Consider the following 13,740-nt stretch of genomic DNA (forward strand, 5'->3'; position numbering starts at 1 on the left):
GCTGTATCAGCAAGTCTTTGCATTATAGAAAAGGAGTCCTTCCATCCCATCCTGAGCTCTGTCTTGGAGGAGAGCCCTGTCCTCCCAGTCTGTGTGCTGGGAGATGTGTGCTGGCTCAGGAGCAGTGTGACACATCCTGAGGGTGTCAATCCACTGAGGTTTTCACATGTCAGACCAAAGCCCTCAGGGCTCTGTCTCCTTTCCCTCTGCACCCCAGTGGGAGCTGAGGGTAGGTTTTTTATTGTTGCAGCTCTGTCTGTGCTGATATTCATTGCCCTGGCTCTGAATGGCTTTGGTGGGATGTGCATGACCTTCACATCACTCACGGTAAGTGAAGACTTACTACCTGACTGTTGTATCCCTCTCTGTGGCTGCAGGCTGGGCTGGCAGGCAGGAGCAAAGTGGATCTTCTGCCTGTGGCTTGAATAGCACGTGTTTGTGTTTGGTACAAAGGGTCAGTCACCCTTGGGAGTGAGTCCTTGCTTGTTATTCTAAAGCTTGTTTTCCCCAATCCTTTTTTTGTTTTTTTTTTTCACCTGCCCTTTATATCTCAGGTGAAGGTGGGGAGAAAAAAAGGAAGTGTTTTTGTCTAGGGCTCATAATGTGCTTGTACATGCAGTGCTCAGCTGCTTGGCACAGGCTAGATGTGTGTTTGCACTGGATTTAGCATTGACATAGTGCAGGAAGAATCAGCAGGGCACAAACCCTTGCAGCTGGGTATGACCAGTTTTCTGCAAGCACAGTTTCTTCTTCATTACAAAAGGCTTTGCTTTTCAGAAGGGTGAGATTCCCTCACAGGCTTCCTTAGGAATGCTGTGTTGTTGGGTGTGCACAGCCCACTTGGATATGTCCAGGATTGTGTGGAAAGCTTTGGGTCAACAACTGTCAGCTGGATCTCTGCGTTTTGGGGTTCTTTCTGCCTGGAGGCACAAGCAGTATCATTCTCCAAATAACTGCTTTATTTTCTGCCTCATTACCCTGATTGTTGTCACTGTGGCTCAAACAGGGCTGGGTGGAAAGTCGCCCAGAAAACAAGCCTGGGAAGCACTGATATTTTTTTCTTTTTCTTTTTTTTTTTTTTTTTTTTTTTTCTGAGCTGTAGCTGAAAACTTTCAGATTTGGACTGCACTACCTTGAACTTGCTGTTGAAGTAAAACTTCCTGTTAAAGTTACCTCTAATTTAACAGGGCTTAGACACTGGCTGAAGTCCTGAGACCTCACTTTGGCAGAGGCTGGCTTTAGAGAGCACTCTGTGTACTGTGGTTTCGCTGCTGCTGTTGCTTTCAGATACTCAAAGCTTTCAGAACTCTGTGCAGATGTTGTTCTCTCCTTCATATGTGGTGTTCTTCACTGGAAACTTTGGCTGTGACCCCAAGGAAATGTGAGGCAAATGCCATCCTGCTTCAGATAAAAGCAAGGAAGAGAACAGTGCTGTGGGAGAGGAGGGGATTCCCATTCTGCTGCTGCCAGCATTGATTATTGTCTCTCTGGGTGATCATTAAGGGGTCACAGATTATTTTAGAACCGTGGTGATGATAGGAGTGAGGGCAGGATAGGGCAGGAATAGATTGGGTGTGCTGTGCTGTGGCTTTTAGCAGCAGGAGTAAGCAAAGCCACTTATTAGTGCCCTCATTAGTGAGCCAGTTCTGCAGTGCCAAGGAGCAGCAGCAGCAGGAACAAGGTCAGACCTTCCAAGAACAGCTCCAAGGCTCGAGGAGCTGTGAAGGAGGCAGGGATGCTGCGAGGTCACACAGATGCCTCAGGAGGAGCCTGTCCCCTCTGTGTGCTCTGCAAAGAGCTGGGGTGGCTTCAGGCCTGACTTCTCCCATGCACAGGCAGGTGTAGCTGCCTGTGCAGCTGCACAGAGGCATTTGAGTACCTGGGGTGTGTGAATGTGATTAAAAATAGCCTGAAGTGGGAGGGAAGCACCACTTCACCTGCACCACAGCCTAGCTGTGCTGCTGCCTGTTAGACCCAGCTGTATTTTGGCTGCTGGCAGCTTACAGCTTTACCATTCTGCTTGCAAGCTGCACTTGGTGTGTCAAGAGCCATCTTCTGCTGTCACAGGGTGATGTCTGGTGGATTCCCTCCAGCTGTGTCCCCTGTAGACAGGCGAGGGAGGGACACAGGGACAAGCCCATGACTTGTGGGCTCTGGGTGACGTGGCCTGAATATGCTGTGCTCCACTTTGTACCCTAGAACGCTGAAAGGGGGCACTCAAAAGAGCTCTGGGGACACTCAAAAGAGCTTTGTAAGGACGTTCATTAGCGAGGAGATGAGTTCTGCTGGTCCTGGGGAGCTCAGCCTGGCTGCCACAGGTGCTGAGTGCACACAAGTCACAGCAAGGTGACTCCCTGTTCCTGCCAGCTGCAGGTGACCTGAGGTGCTCCAGGAAATGGGTCACACCCACTGGTGCAAGGTCCTTGGCCACCCCAGGCAGGTTTTGGTTGCTGTTTAGTGCCAGGGTGTCCCTAAAACCCAGCTTCATGTGTTGACACCTCCTGGGACATGGTGTGATCTGGTGGCAGGGACCCTGAGACAGGGATAAAGGGGATCTCTGAGGATTAGAGCCTGGGACAGTGCTCCACAAAGCTTTGCCTCTTGAGTTTAAAGCCTTTTTTTCAGCAACAAGTCCCCAGGGTATCATGAAAGCACATGGCAAGCTGTGGAGCCAAAACAAGCTGCTGTTCCTGGGTGCCTGGGCTGTGGCTTGGGGAGGAGGGGGCAGCCAGCAAACAGATCCCAGTTCTGGGAACAAGGTCAGGCTGTGCCTGTTGTTAAAATGCAGAGGGGAGATTTCTGCCTCGTGACTTGCTCTTGGCCAATATAAGTGAAGATTGGAAATGGAAACAGATCTGTGCTGGTGGCTCTGACAGCAACACAGGAATCTGGCGCTGGTTCTGCTCCGAAGCGATTTCATGCAAAGAAATAAACATGTGTGATAAATTACCACAAAGAGCCTTTTATAGATTGTTCTCTGTCCTGTTTTCCTTTCAAAGAATTACAGCTGCTTTGCTCTAATTTTCTGCTGCAAACAGCCCCCTTTAATCGGGGGGGTGATGTCTCTGTATAGGGAATCTTTGCTTGGAAATATTAGGAAAACTTAGGGCTCTGTGAGCTTTTGTTTGTTGGAGAATGGGAGCAGGAGTTTCCATATGCTTTGGGCAAAGGGGCAGTTTGAGGTTTTCCTGCAGAATGTATTTTTAGTGTCTGTGTAACTTCCAAATACAGCCCCAACAGGGAAAACAAAGTTTAATTGAACAAAAATACCATTTTTCAGTAGTCTAGTTCTCAATGCCTTGATTTTATTTTTTTTTTTCCTACTGTTCTTTCAAACAGTCCTTGCAAGAGGAGGGAAACAGAGTTTGGTAGCAATGCAGTTCTATCTTCTGTATATGGAATGTCTCCAGGGAAAAGCTGGAAAACAATATAAATTATTATAAACTCATTGTAGGGCAGATGAGGAAAAAAAAATTGCAAAAGGAAATGATTTATCAGTTTAGGATTACAGACCTGCAATAAAGGACTCCAGTAAAAAACAGTTACATGTGGCAACATTCACTGAGTGTCTTTGTGACAGGGCATAAAGTTAATGGTACATTGAGTATTAGTGACCTTTAAACAAAAGGCTTAAGAGTTTCTGTCGTCATAGGTCTTGCAGAATTGGAGCTGTCATACCAGAATGGGCAGAAGTTAGTGGAGGAGTCACTTCTGGCCTGAGGGGATGAGATCAGAATGAGGATTAGATCCTTTTTGGTGGCAGAAAAACAGAGCTCACTTGCTCCCTGGCTTGTGTTTTTTGCTGGGTGGTTTTTTTTTTCCTTCTCTCTGTGGTTCATTTTTTCCAATGCTTGCTACTATAAGGACAGCATGAAAAATGACTTGGTAAATATTGCATGTTATTTTTGTAGCTGGTCTTCAGATGAGACCTGCACAGGCACTGCCAGTGCTGGCACAGTCTGAGAGGTTTTCTGGCTTTGAAGGGACTTTTCCCCCTTCATCTCCCCTCTGCCCCTCCAGTTAATCCCACATTTCTCTCCCTTCCAAGTGCTCAGTGTTTGCAGTTTCTGCTTTGATTGGGCTGGGTAAGACATTACATCTCTTCTGTCCAATTTTTTAAATCTAGCTGCTTGCTTGGTGCCAAATTGGATTTTAGGAAATCTTTAGCCTTTCTAGGACTTTGTCCCCATCAAGGCAGAAGCAGCCTGGAGTTCTCCTGATCGTGGCTGCCTGTTCTGTCTCCAGTAGCCCTCAGAGCAGGAGGAACCACCTGGGAGTTCCTTGCCTGCTGTATAAAAACAGCTTTTTGTGGACTCTGGATCTCTGGGGGAGAACAGCCCAAGCCAAGAAGCAGCTGTGTTTGTGCAGCTCTTGCCCTGCCCTGAGCTCCCCAGCAGGAACAGCAATTTTGTTGAGATTTCTGGACATTATTTTAGGTTTGGGGTGTTTGGGATGGAGCAAATCCCCATCCTGGTGACAGCACCCACTCTTTTTTTTTGCAACCCTCAGATACTCCACTCTGCAGATGCTGCTTTCTGCGAGTGTGTAAATTGAGGCCAGTGCTTCCAGGAGGAGATTTTTCAGTGCCTGGTAACAGACCTTTGGATCCTGGAGCAGTTTCCTGTCTGCAGCTCCCGGGAGCAGCCTGCTGGCAGCTCTCCCGCATGCGGGATCGCCATGGGTGTGGGGATGCTCTGCAGAGCCTCCTCCTCCTCCTCTGGGGCTCAGGGCAGCATCAGGCTCAGCACATCACTGCTGCTGCTGCCCAGCCCGGGGTTATGTGAGGACCTGGAGGCTGCAGTGCATAGGAAGCTCTGCAGTGATGATAAACAGCCAGATGGGTCCTGCACAGGAATACTCGCCTTGTAAACACGCCGTGACACAAGCCAGATTTGCTTGCCTTGTATGCTGCTCCTGGGGAAGATGGGTTTGTTTTTCAGCCATGCAAGGGGAGTGTGGTGGCAGCACTTGCTTGCTCAGGCTGCTATTTTCTGAATTGTTTTGTTCAGCAGGCTGTCTGCACAGAAGAAGGGCTGCTTGTGCTTTCAGTCCTAGAAGGCATCTGCAGTGTCCTGCTTTGAGGCCCTCTGAGGCTGACGTTGTAGTGATGCTCAAGTGAATTTGGGGAGTAAGTGACCCAAAAAGAAAAGGAGATGGGAGGGAAATCTGCCAGCCTGCAGCAGAATCTCAGCCCATTGACCAGCTTCAGGAGGAATCAGCCCAGCTCTCCATAGCCTGACAAGTGCTGCTCCCTGTAATTTCCAGCTTCCAGGCCAGCTTTAGGGAGGGATGGGAACTTGTTCACTTCTGGTTGTTTAGGAAAACAAGGAGCTCTTCCTTTCCCAGGACAGTAGGAAGGTCTCCCAGCTTTTTCTGCCTTTGGATCTTGAGTGGAAGCAGGGGCTGGTGAACCACCCTGGGAGTGATTTTGCTGTTCAGGTGGCAGAAGTGTTTGCTGTGAACTGCTGCTGGCTGTCCTTACTGGGAGCTTTGTTTCCCAACAGATCCTTGCAGAACCAGCCTGGTCTGCTCTCAGCAGTGCCAGCACACCTGATGGGAGCCCAGGCAGTGAAGAGAAGTGGGTGGCAGGAGTAGCAGTGTCAGGTGTTGCTTGCTGCAGAGCTCAGTAGCTGTGCTGAGCAGTAAATCCTTGGATATCTGGTGTTTGTGATTCCTTCCCTGCACCTAGTTCTGGGATAGCATGCTGAGGTATCTGAGCCATCCCAGTGATGCAGAAATGATCAGCAGAGAGAGTCTGCTGCCACAGAAGGAGATGGCTAGAAATGGAAATGCAAACAGCAGTGCAGTTTGTGCCTGTCTCTGTTCCTTCTTGTTATAACAGGAACTTTCTGGTCTGCTGCAAAGGATTTGGGTGCTGACCCAAGGTGCATAAACAAAGCTGGCAGTTCAAGGTGTTGCAGGGTGTGTTAAAGACTGCAGCCTGTGTCTAACAACCCTTGACAAAAAGAGGGTGATAGAGAATTTGGGCACATCTGTGGGAGAGGAGGAGTGGTGGCTACGGGTTTGGGGCAAGGAACTCTTAAAGCATGGGAGCATTTGCTAAAGGTGAATGATGCAAAATATGCAGTCAGTCTGGAAAGAAGCAGCGTCAGTAAGCACATAAATCTTGGACTGTAGACATTCCCTGTCTCTGGAGACACCAGTGCAACCTGCAGAGTAATACCTTGAAGAGCTAAGTCATGCCTGAGTAGAACTGGCTGCCTCACATTCTGGTATCCAGGAGAATTAATCCTAAATGCCAATATCTTCTTGAGAAAGCCTCATTCCCTTGGCAGCAGCCTGGTTCAACTGATTTTTCTCTCTCCCCAGCTGCCCAACATGTTTGGTGACCTTCGTTCCACGTTCATTGCTCTGATGATTGGCTCCTATGCTTCCTCTGCTGTGACTTTCCCAGGGATCAAGGTGAGGCTGTGGGATCAAGGCTCGTGACTGCTGGTATTGTGCTGGTGTCTCGCCTCATTTAGCAATAATGTGGCAAGAAAGAGGGACTTTTTGCTAAAGCACTTTTTTTAGGGATGTGCATTTGTAAGATTCAGTTCCTGTCTGTATTAGAGACTTCCCAAGTGACTGCTTCAAGAATGCAGCAGATAGAAAATTTTAGAAGTGCTAAGTAGAAGTGAAAAACTAAAGATTTTTTTTTTTAGGAAAGGTTGCTTTGTTAATATCTAAGTTGTATATGTATATGTAATTTTTTTCTTTAATACACATATGTATATTTTCTGTGTGATTGTCCCCAGTGGTTGGCTTTGAACATCATTTATTTCAGGCAAATAGCACTGAAGGGATATGAAGTGGTCACCTGGGCAGCCTGGATAGATCACCTGGTTCTGAACCAGGGATGTTTCATTGCAGCAGGGAAATTCCTGCTGGTTTTGCAACAAAGGTCCTTGTCACAAAATTGTGACAATTTTTTTTTGTTACCACTGGAGTTTAACCCATTTTTAGTGGATCATGATTTTTTCCCCTGTTCCTCTCAGGGAATATTGAAGAATATTGAAGCATCTTTTTGCTCCTGTAGCCAAAACAATATTTCCTTGTGATTTCCAGGTTATATATGACTTTGGGGTCTCCTTCATCCTTATTCTGCTTGTCTGGGCAAGCTGTGCAGGACTTGTTTTCCTCAACTGCTTCTTCAACTGGCCCCTGGAGCCTTTCCCAGGACCAGAAGACATGGACTACTCGTAAGTCTGCAGGGCTAATCCCATTCCTAATCCTCTAGGAAGAGCTGGCACAAAGGATTTAGGGGAGTAGACAAGGAACCCCTTGCATGTTGTTTATTGCTGCTACCTCTCAGGCTGAGTATTTCTGCTTGCCACTAGCATGTGAATACCTGTGGGAAGTGGAGCTTTCCAAACTGGGCATTATGAAGGAAAAATGATCTGTTCCTGGTCATAAGTATTTTTATATTGATTTATGCCAAGTTGGCCCAGGGAAAGCATCTTAGCGTGCTCTGGGTTGAAACCATTGGTGGGTCTGTAATGGAAGCCAGTGCCTTAAATCCACAAACAGCCTTTCTGACTCCTGCAGCATTGCTGCCTCTGACTCCTCACCCTGTGCTGCAGCTCTCACACTCTTTGCAACCCAACAGGGTGAAGATAAAGTTCAGCTGGCTGGGATTTGACCACAAAATCACTGGGAAGCAGTTCTACAAGCAAGTGACGACCGTGGGGCGCCGCCTCAGTGTGGGGAGCTCCATGAAGGGCCCCAAGGAGCCTGCAGCTTTGCAGGAGAACAACAAGCTCTGTCTGTCTACAGTGGACCTGGAAGTGAAGTGCCAGCCTGACAGTGCAGGTGTGGTTCTGGGGGTGCCCCAGGGTGCTCTTGGCCTCCCTGCTCTGCTCCAGATCTCTCTGGAAGGGAGCAATAGGTGATCCAGGTGTTGCCAGGACTGGAACACCAATAGAGTTATATAAAGAATCCTGTCCTTGTGTCCCTTCCTGAATACAAATGGTGTAGCCAGTGGTGGGGACAGCACATGGGAGCTGCTGTGGCTGCAGGGGGACAGGGCAGGTGGTCACTGCTGGCTCTTAGGTGGATTGTTGCCGTCATGACCAAGCCTTCTTTACTCAGGGGCATCATAGAATGGTTTGACTGGGAAGGGACCTTAAAGATAATTTCATTCCACCACTTCCACCAGAACAGGTTGCTCAAAGCCCTCTCCAGTCTGGCCTTGATGATGAAAACAAATGGTTTGAGGCTTCTTTTTGTCCTAATCCACCAAATCAGGCAAACTTCTTTCCTGATTCCTTGCCCCAGTCACTGGTAGCCAAACTCCCAAGAATCTGCAGCTGTTGATTTTGGGAATTTGTAAAGCATCAGGGACTCCTTGGAGCTGCCACTGGCACTTCTAGCCAGGAGAGGATCTACTTGGCCAGAGGCAAAATTGTATATTTGCCAGGGTGTACTGCCTCCTTCAGAGACTGTTATTCCTCCTGCAGCTACTCCCTCCTTCATGAAGAGTGTCTTCAGTCCCATCCTGTTGCTCAGCCTTATCACCATGTGTGTCACTCAGCTGAGACTCATCTTCTACATGGGAGCCATGAACACCATCCTTGAGTTTCTGTCTGGAGATGAAAGCCAAGGTAGGGGAACCTCTGAAGACCTTTACCTGCTCCCTTGAGGCTGGGAGCTGACCCAGGCTTGGTCAGGGGAGGCAGAGCAGCTGATGACTCAGCAGACACTCTGTGTAGGGCAGTCCATGGTGTCCAAGTGCACTGACAGCTGCTGGGAGGCTCCAGGGAAGGGCTGGAAGCAGCCCAGCACAGAGGGGCAGAGAGGCAGACACTTGAATGTCAAGCTAATTTTAGCCCTGTGTCTGTCAAATACTGCCCCATGTTATTCCCCAACATAAGCTCTTGGAAGTAACCTCTGGGGGTGGACTGTGATAATTTTTATTTTAACTGGAAAACCTATTTCATCAGGTATTTGCTTAACTTATCCCAAGCAAGCAGGGAATGCAGAGCAGCTGACTCTCATGAGTAATGGTTGGACTCTGCCTCAGCCCAGCACCCAGGGGTGGGAGGAGTGAGGTCAGAGCTGGTTTTTTGTGCAGCTTGGTGGGTGCTGGGGGGGCTCAGGGGTGCTCCCTGTGCTGGACTCCCTGCATTTATAGTTCTGGTGAAGTTCATGGAGCAAACAGGAAAGAGTACATTAGTTTACTGTCAAAAATACCCAGGATTGCAAAACAGGACTTAGCCTTTTTTTGGTTTTGTTTTTGTCCTTTGTAGTAAGATCCAGTTTGAACTTGTTAAATCTGGATTGCATGGAGCTGATAAATCAAGAGGCACTCCTCTGAAAACAGGAGTGAGCTCTGGGGGAGGGAGGGAAACTCAGGAAACTCCAAGTGCCCTGGCATTCCCTGAATTGCTTTGTTTCTTGAGCCTCTGACATCCTGCAGCATTCAGCTCTTTATCTCCTGGCACAGGAGACAGCTTAGACATTAAACAGCAAAACAGACAAACTTCACACTGCCTACCTTTCCCAGCACTGCTTCCTTTTCTGCTTACCCTGTAACTCTGACACTGCTCTTTTAAAAATTATTTAATTTTACCCTGACTTGCTGTACTAATTTAATTTTTTCTTTTCTTTCCTTCTCATCCCCTCCTTGGAATTTCAGAATCAATATTAACTTTATAAGCTGCCAATTCTGCTTAGCTCAAGCTCCTTGCTAAAACAGGGGTTGTGCCCCTTGAGTATGCTGCAATTTTTCTGTGCCACCTTTAAGATTTCTGCCTGTTTTTCCCTTCCTCCCCCTGAATGTAGCTGGGCTCATTGCAGTGCAGTTGCTGTCTTGGTGTTTCCATGGCATCAGCAAAACAGTGGTATTGTCTGGTCTCAGCAGTGTCAGGCTCTGTGTAAGAGCAGTTCCAAGGCACGTGCAGCTCTCTAGAAATGTAATCTGTGTGTGCATCAGTTGAGGATGGGATGCTGCTCCCTCACATTCCCTCTCCCTGCATTTCTTCCCTTGGGTGGGATTTGCTCAGAGAGCTCCCTCCACCTGCAGCTGCCCTTGGGAGGAGCACTGGGTGAGGGAAGAGGAGAGCTGAGTGAAACCCTGCAAGTGTTGTGGTCAAAAAAGTTAAATATTCCTGGGATTGCAACAGGAGAGGAGGATGTGGGGGAAATCATGCAGATAAGTAGTGAAGTCTTTAATTGCAGTGAGGCACAGTGTCCTTGAAAGTTCTTTCTGTGCAGGTTATGGTGACTTAGACTTGTCAGGAAACCAAAAGGTGGAGAAAGCAGTCAGCCTGTGGCTGTTTATCTGCTGAAACCCCCCAAAGGATGAGGAAGCTTAAGGGTTCATTCTGTAAATGACTATGTAACTGTGTTGTAGGAAGGCAGGGGAGAGTAGACCTGTTATACCTAAAACCTGAAATTTGTCTGCAACTTTCATAAATTGTCACTTTGCTCTCAGATGTGGTGATACTGAGAAACCAGGGCTGGAGAACTCAGCTGTGTAAGGTGCTTGCTCAGTTTTGAGGGAAAAGCATCTAAAACAGGGAATGTAAAGGCTTGTGCCCATATTTGCTTGCTTTGCTAGGTATTCTTGCTTTTTCTCCTTAGGAAAGAATGTTTTTGAAAATGACAGATAAGCTGAGGGGTTCTTGTTTTGTAGCAGCTACTGTCTTTCCTCCCCTTCTCTTGCTGACCCCATAAATTTCACTCCCTAATTCAAGCTGGCCTCTGCCCTTGCTGTTTAGAGCCTAAGATTAAGTGTTCAGGGTAGCATAAAGAGGCAAAACATGACAGCATGGCTTGCTCCTTACCCTCTATTAAAAAATAACCAGACAACAGTAAATCAGCTCCTGCAGTGTTCATAGAGAGTGATGCCACCTGTTTCTCTTGGCTGCAGCAGTTGCTATAATGAGAGGGGATGTGGGGTCACTTCAGGGCTTGCCTTTGTGGGAGGAACGGGGCCATGAATGTGAGTTTGGAGGTTGGAAGTTCCTCTCAGCTCCTTTGCCAGCAGCTGGAGCCAGGAAAAGATCACCAGGTGCCATGCTTGGGCACAGCAGAGCAGCCATGCTGGGGTTTGCTGCAGCTGTCTGGGAGACAGAGGCTTGGTGGAAACTTTCTCTCCATTACCAAGTGGATTTTGGTGGAAATCCTTGCTGGACTGCTTTGGCCAGACTTAAAAATGGGAGGGATAAATTAAAATGTGAGCTGTTTTGCTTACAGGGCTGTAAGTTGTGCTCTGTGCTGAGCCAGGCAGTTTCAGAGCTACATCCTTATTTCAGAGCTGTGGCACACCATGACTCACCAGCCCTTCTGTGTGGTGCCTCAACCATCACGTGGGCTGCTGAGAGGAAGTGGAAAAAAGCCTTGCAGGGTGGGGGAACTGCTCAGTAACAGGAGGGGACAATTTCTTCTGAGTCTGCTGGCTCAGCTTTCCCTTAGCAGGCCATGGAGACACTTGTCTCATCGTTAGCACGAAATTTTCATCACTGAGCTTTTTAACAATTACTGGAAAATGCTGTGATTTTTTTTTTTTTTTATGTGAATCTCCTGTCCCCTTTCTTCCAAACTTGTCCATTCAGCACAAACTGGGTTAGTCCTCACCTTCCCAGCCTGATTGTCCTCACTGGAGCATCCCAGCTGGAGATGCTGTAGCTGCAGCTCCCAGCAAGGCAGGAGGGGAGATGACTAAAGCAGGTCTGGCTGTGCAGCACACAAAGCTTATAAAAACCTGTCCTGCCCAGAATAAACCTCACTGGTGCTAAGTGGGTTCTGTGTCCCCATTTTTGGAGCCCTACCTGCTGCTGCCCAGAGAATTCCAGTGCAGGATCAGAATGGCTGAAGGAAATGTGCCCATTCTGATGTCTGGAATGTTGATGAATGGCTGGGTTTTTAATGAGAGAGATGATCAGTGGGAAGGATTTTGTAGTTTTTTTCTATCCCTTGGACTGAAAACTATTTTAATTTTTTTTTTCCCTGCAGTTGCTCTCTACACTTCCATTTTTGGGGTCCTGCAGCTGCTGTGCCTGCTGACAGCACCTGTGATCGGGTGCATCATGGACTGGAGAATGAAAGAGTGTGATGATGGCTCAGAAGAGAATGAGGAGAGCAACACTGAGCAGTGCGTAGTGTGCCCCACACGGGACATGCAGCCACCTGGCAGGCCCCCTCTGCTCTGCCCTGTGTGTTGTGGGGTGAAAGACTGAAAAGAATATTGGCTCTTCAGTATAGAAAAGAAAGCCTGAAGGAAGACTTGATAATTGCAGAGGAAAGGAGCAGACTATCTTCCATGTCCACTAAGATCAGTCAAGAAGAGCAAATTTAAGTTGTAGCAGGAGAGGCTCAGACTTCCCTCCTAGCCTAAGAGTAAGAGTAACAGCACTGAAATAATCACCCAGACGTTCCACAGCTTCCACTGGTGGAGATCCCAGCACCTCCATAGGCAGATCTGTAGCCAAACTGGTGTAGATAGAGCTGGTGTGATGTGTGCAGAGTCTTGCTGTGAGTCCCAGCAGCTGCTGGAATGTGTTTGTAACACAGGTTTTGCTGTCCTTCCAGAGGTGACAAGAAAAAGAAAAAGCGTGACCGTCAGATCCAGAAAATCACCAACGCCACCAACGCCTTTGTATTCACCAACTTCCTGCTGGTTGGATTTGGAGTCACCTGTCTTATCCCTAACCTACCCTTGCAGGTGAGTGGGTGAAACGGGTGGGGAGCTGGCAGAACGGCAGGACAGTGCCAGGAGAACCTGCTGGTGGTGGGACTGGCACTGCTGCGAAACTTCCATCCTGCTTTGGAAGCCCCACTTTTAGAGCTGAAACAAAGAACATTGTGCAGTTTAGATCTCTTGGGAAAACCTGAACAAGCAGCTATAGTTAAAATGCCAGTCAATTCACAGCTTATTTGCATTTAAAAGTTTCTGCAGCTGGCCTGTGTGACAACAAATTCTTGCCCACCAAGATCCTCTCAGCAGTGCCTGTACATTTAAACTGGGCTTGATTTAAGCTGCTGAAGGTTGGAAAAACTTACTGCAAGAAGCATGACATGGTGATGTGTACAGCAGGTAATTCCTGCGTCAGATGCTGTGCCCAGTGGTACCTGTGGGATATAAACCTGTTAAAATATTTATTCTGTGGCACCACCTATTTTTGGCAGAGCAGTTTAGTGATTTTATGCTGTACTTAAACACGCCTCGATGATGTAGGCAAACAGCTGCACTTTGCTCATGGCTGCATGTTGTCTGCAATAACTTGTGGAAAATTAACTCAATTGGTGGCCATGGAAAAGCATTGTGATCCTGGCCACAGGTTGCTGGGGACACATCCTTGCAGCACCTACAAATGAGAGAGGTCTTGTGTGTGTGCAAAGTAAGGAAAAGCAGTGCCTGGAGACTAAGTACAAATTTCTTCCTTCATGCTGATATTTCAGGTTTTTGGGCTGGGTTTCCCAATCCTACCTAAAAAGAAGAGCTTTTAGGAATTGCTGGTGTTTGGTCTGGCACACCTGAGTTGCTCTCTAGGATGTAACATTTTTCTGCTTCTTTTTTCAGATTTTGTCCTTCATTTTGCACACAATTGTGAGAGGATTCATCCACTCAGCTGTGGGAGGCCTCTATGCAGCTGTGTAAGTATCTGGTTTCCTATAAAATAAACTGGTTTGGCATGATGGGCTGTCCAGGAGAGGGAGATCAGGAATGAGGTCTTCATGGTCAGAGGGGAAAAATGATGCAACTTGTTTCCTCAGTTACCTCTAGACATGACAATA

At 47.7% G+C, this 13,740-nt stretch overlaps 1 protein-coding gene across 1 annotated transcript in view; it reads left to right on the top strand.

Moving 5' to 3' along the window:
- SLC43A2 (solute carrier family 43 member 2) overlaps positions 1-13,740 on the top strand; it is a 28,675-nt gene that overhangs the window by 10,899 nt on the left and 4,036 nt on the right. The window contains exons 5-12 of the mRNA XM_056506463.1: positions 251-327; positions 6,331-6,423; positions 7,069-7,202; positions 7,610-7,812; positions 8,460-8,603; positions 11,959-12,097; positions 12,535-12,667; positions 13,526-13,599. Coding sequence (XP_056362438.1) covers positions 251-327; positions 6,331-6,423; positions 7,069-7,202; positions 7,610-7,812; positions 8,460-8,603; positions 11,959-12,097; positions 12,535-12,667; positions 13,526-13,599 — 997 coding nt within the window. The remainder of the gene's footprint in view (positions 1-250; positions 328-6,330; positions 6,424-7,068; positions 7,203-7,609; positions 7,813-8,459; positions 8,604-11,958; positions 12,098-12,534; positions 12,668-13,525; positions 13,600-13,740) is intronic.

This window comes from Oenanthe melanoleuca, chromosome 19 (genome assembly GCF_029582105.1).
Source record: "Oenanthe melanoleuca isolate GR-GAL-2019-014 chromosome 19, OMel1.0, whole genome shotgun sequence".
NCBI classification, from domain to species: domain Eukaryota; kingdom Metazoa; phylum Chordata; class Aves; order Passeriformes; family Muscicapidae; genus Oenanthe; species Oenanthe melanoleuca.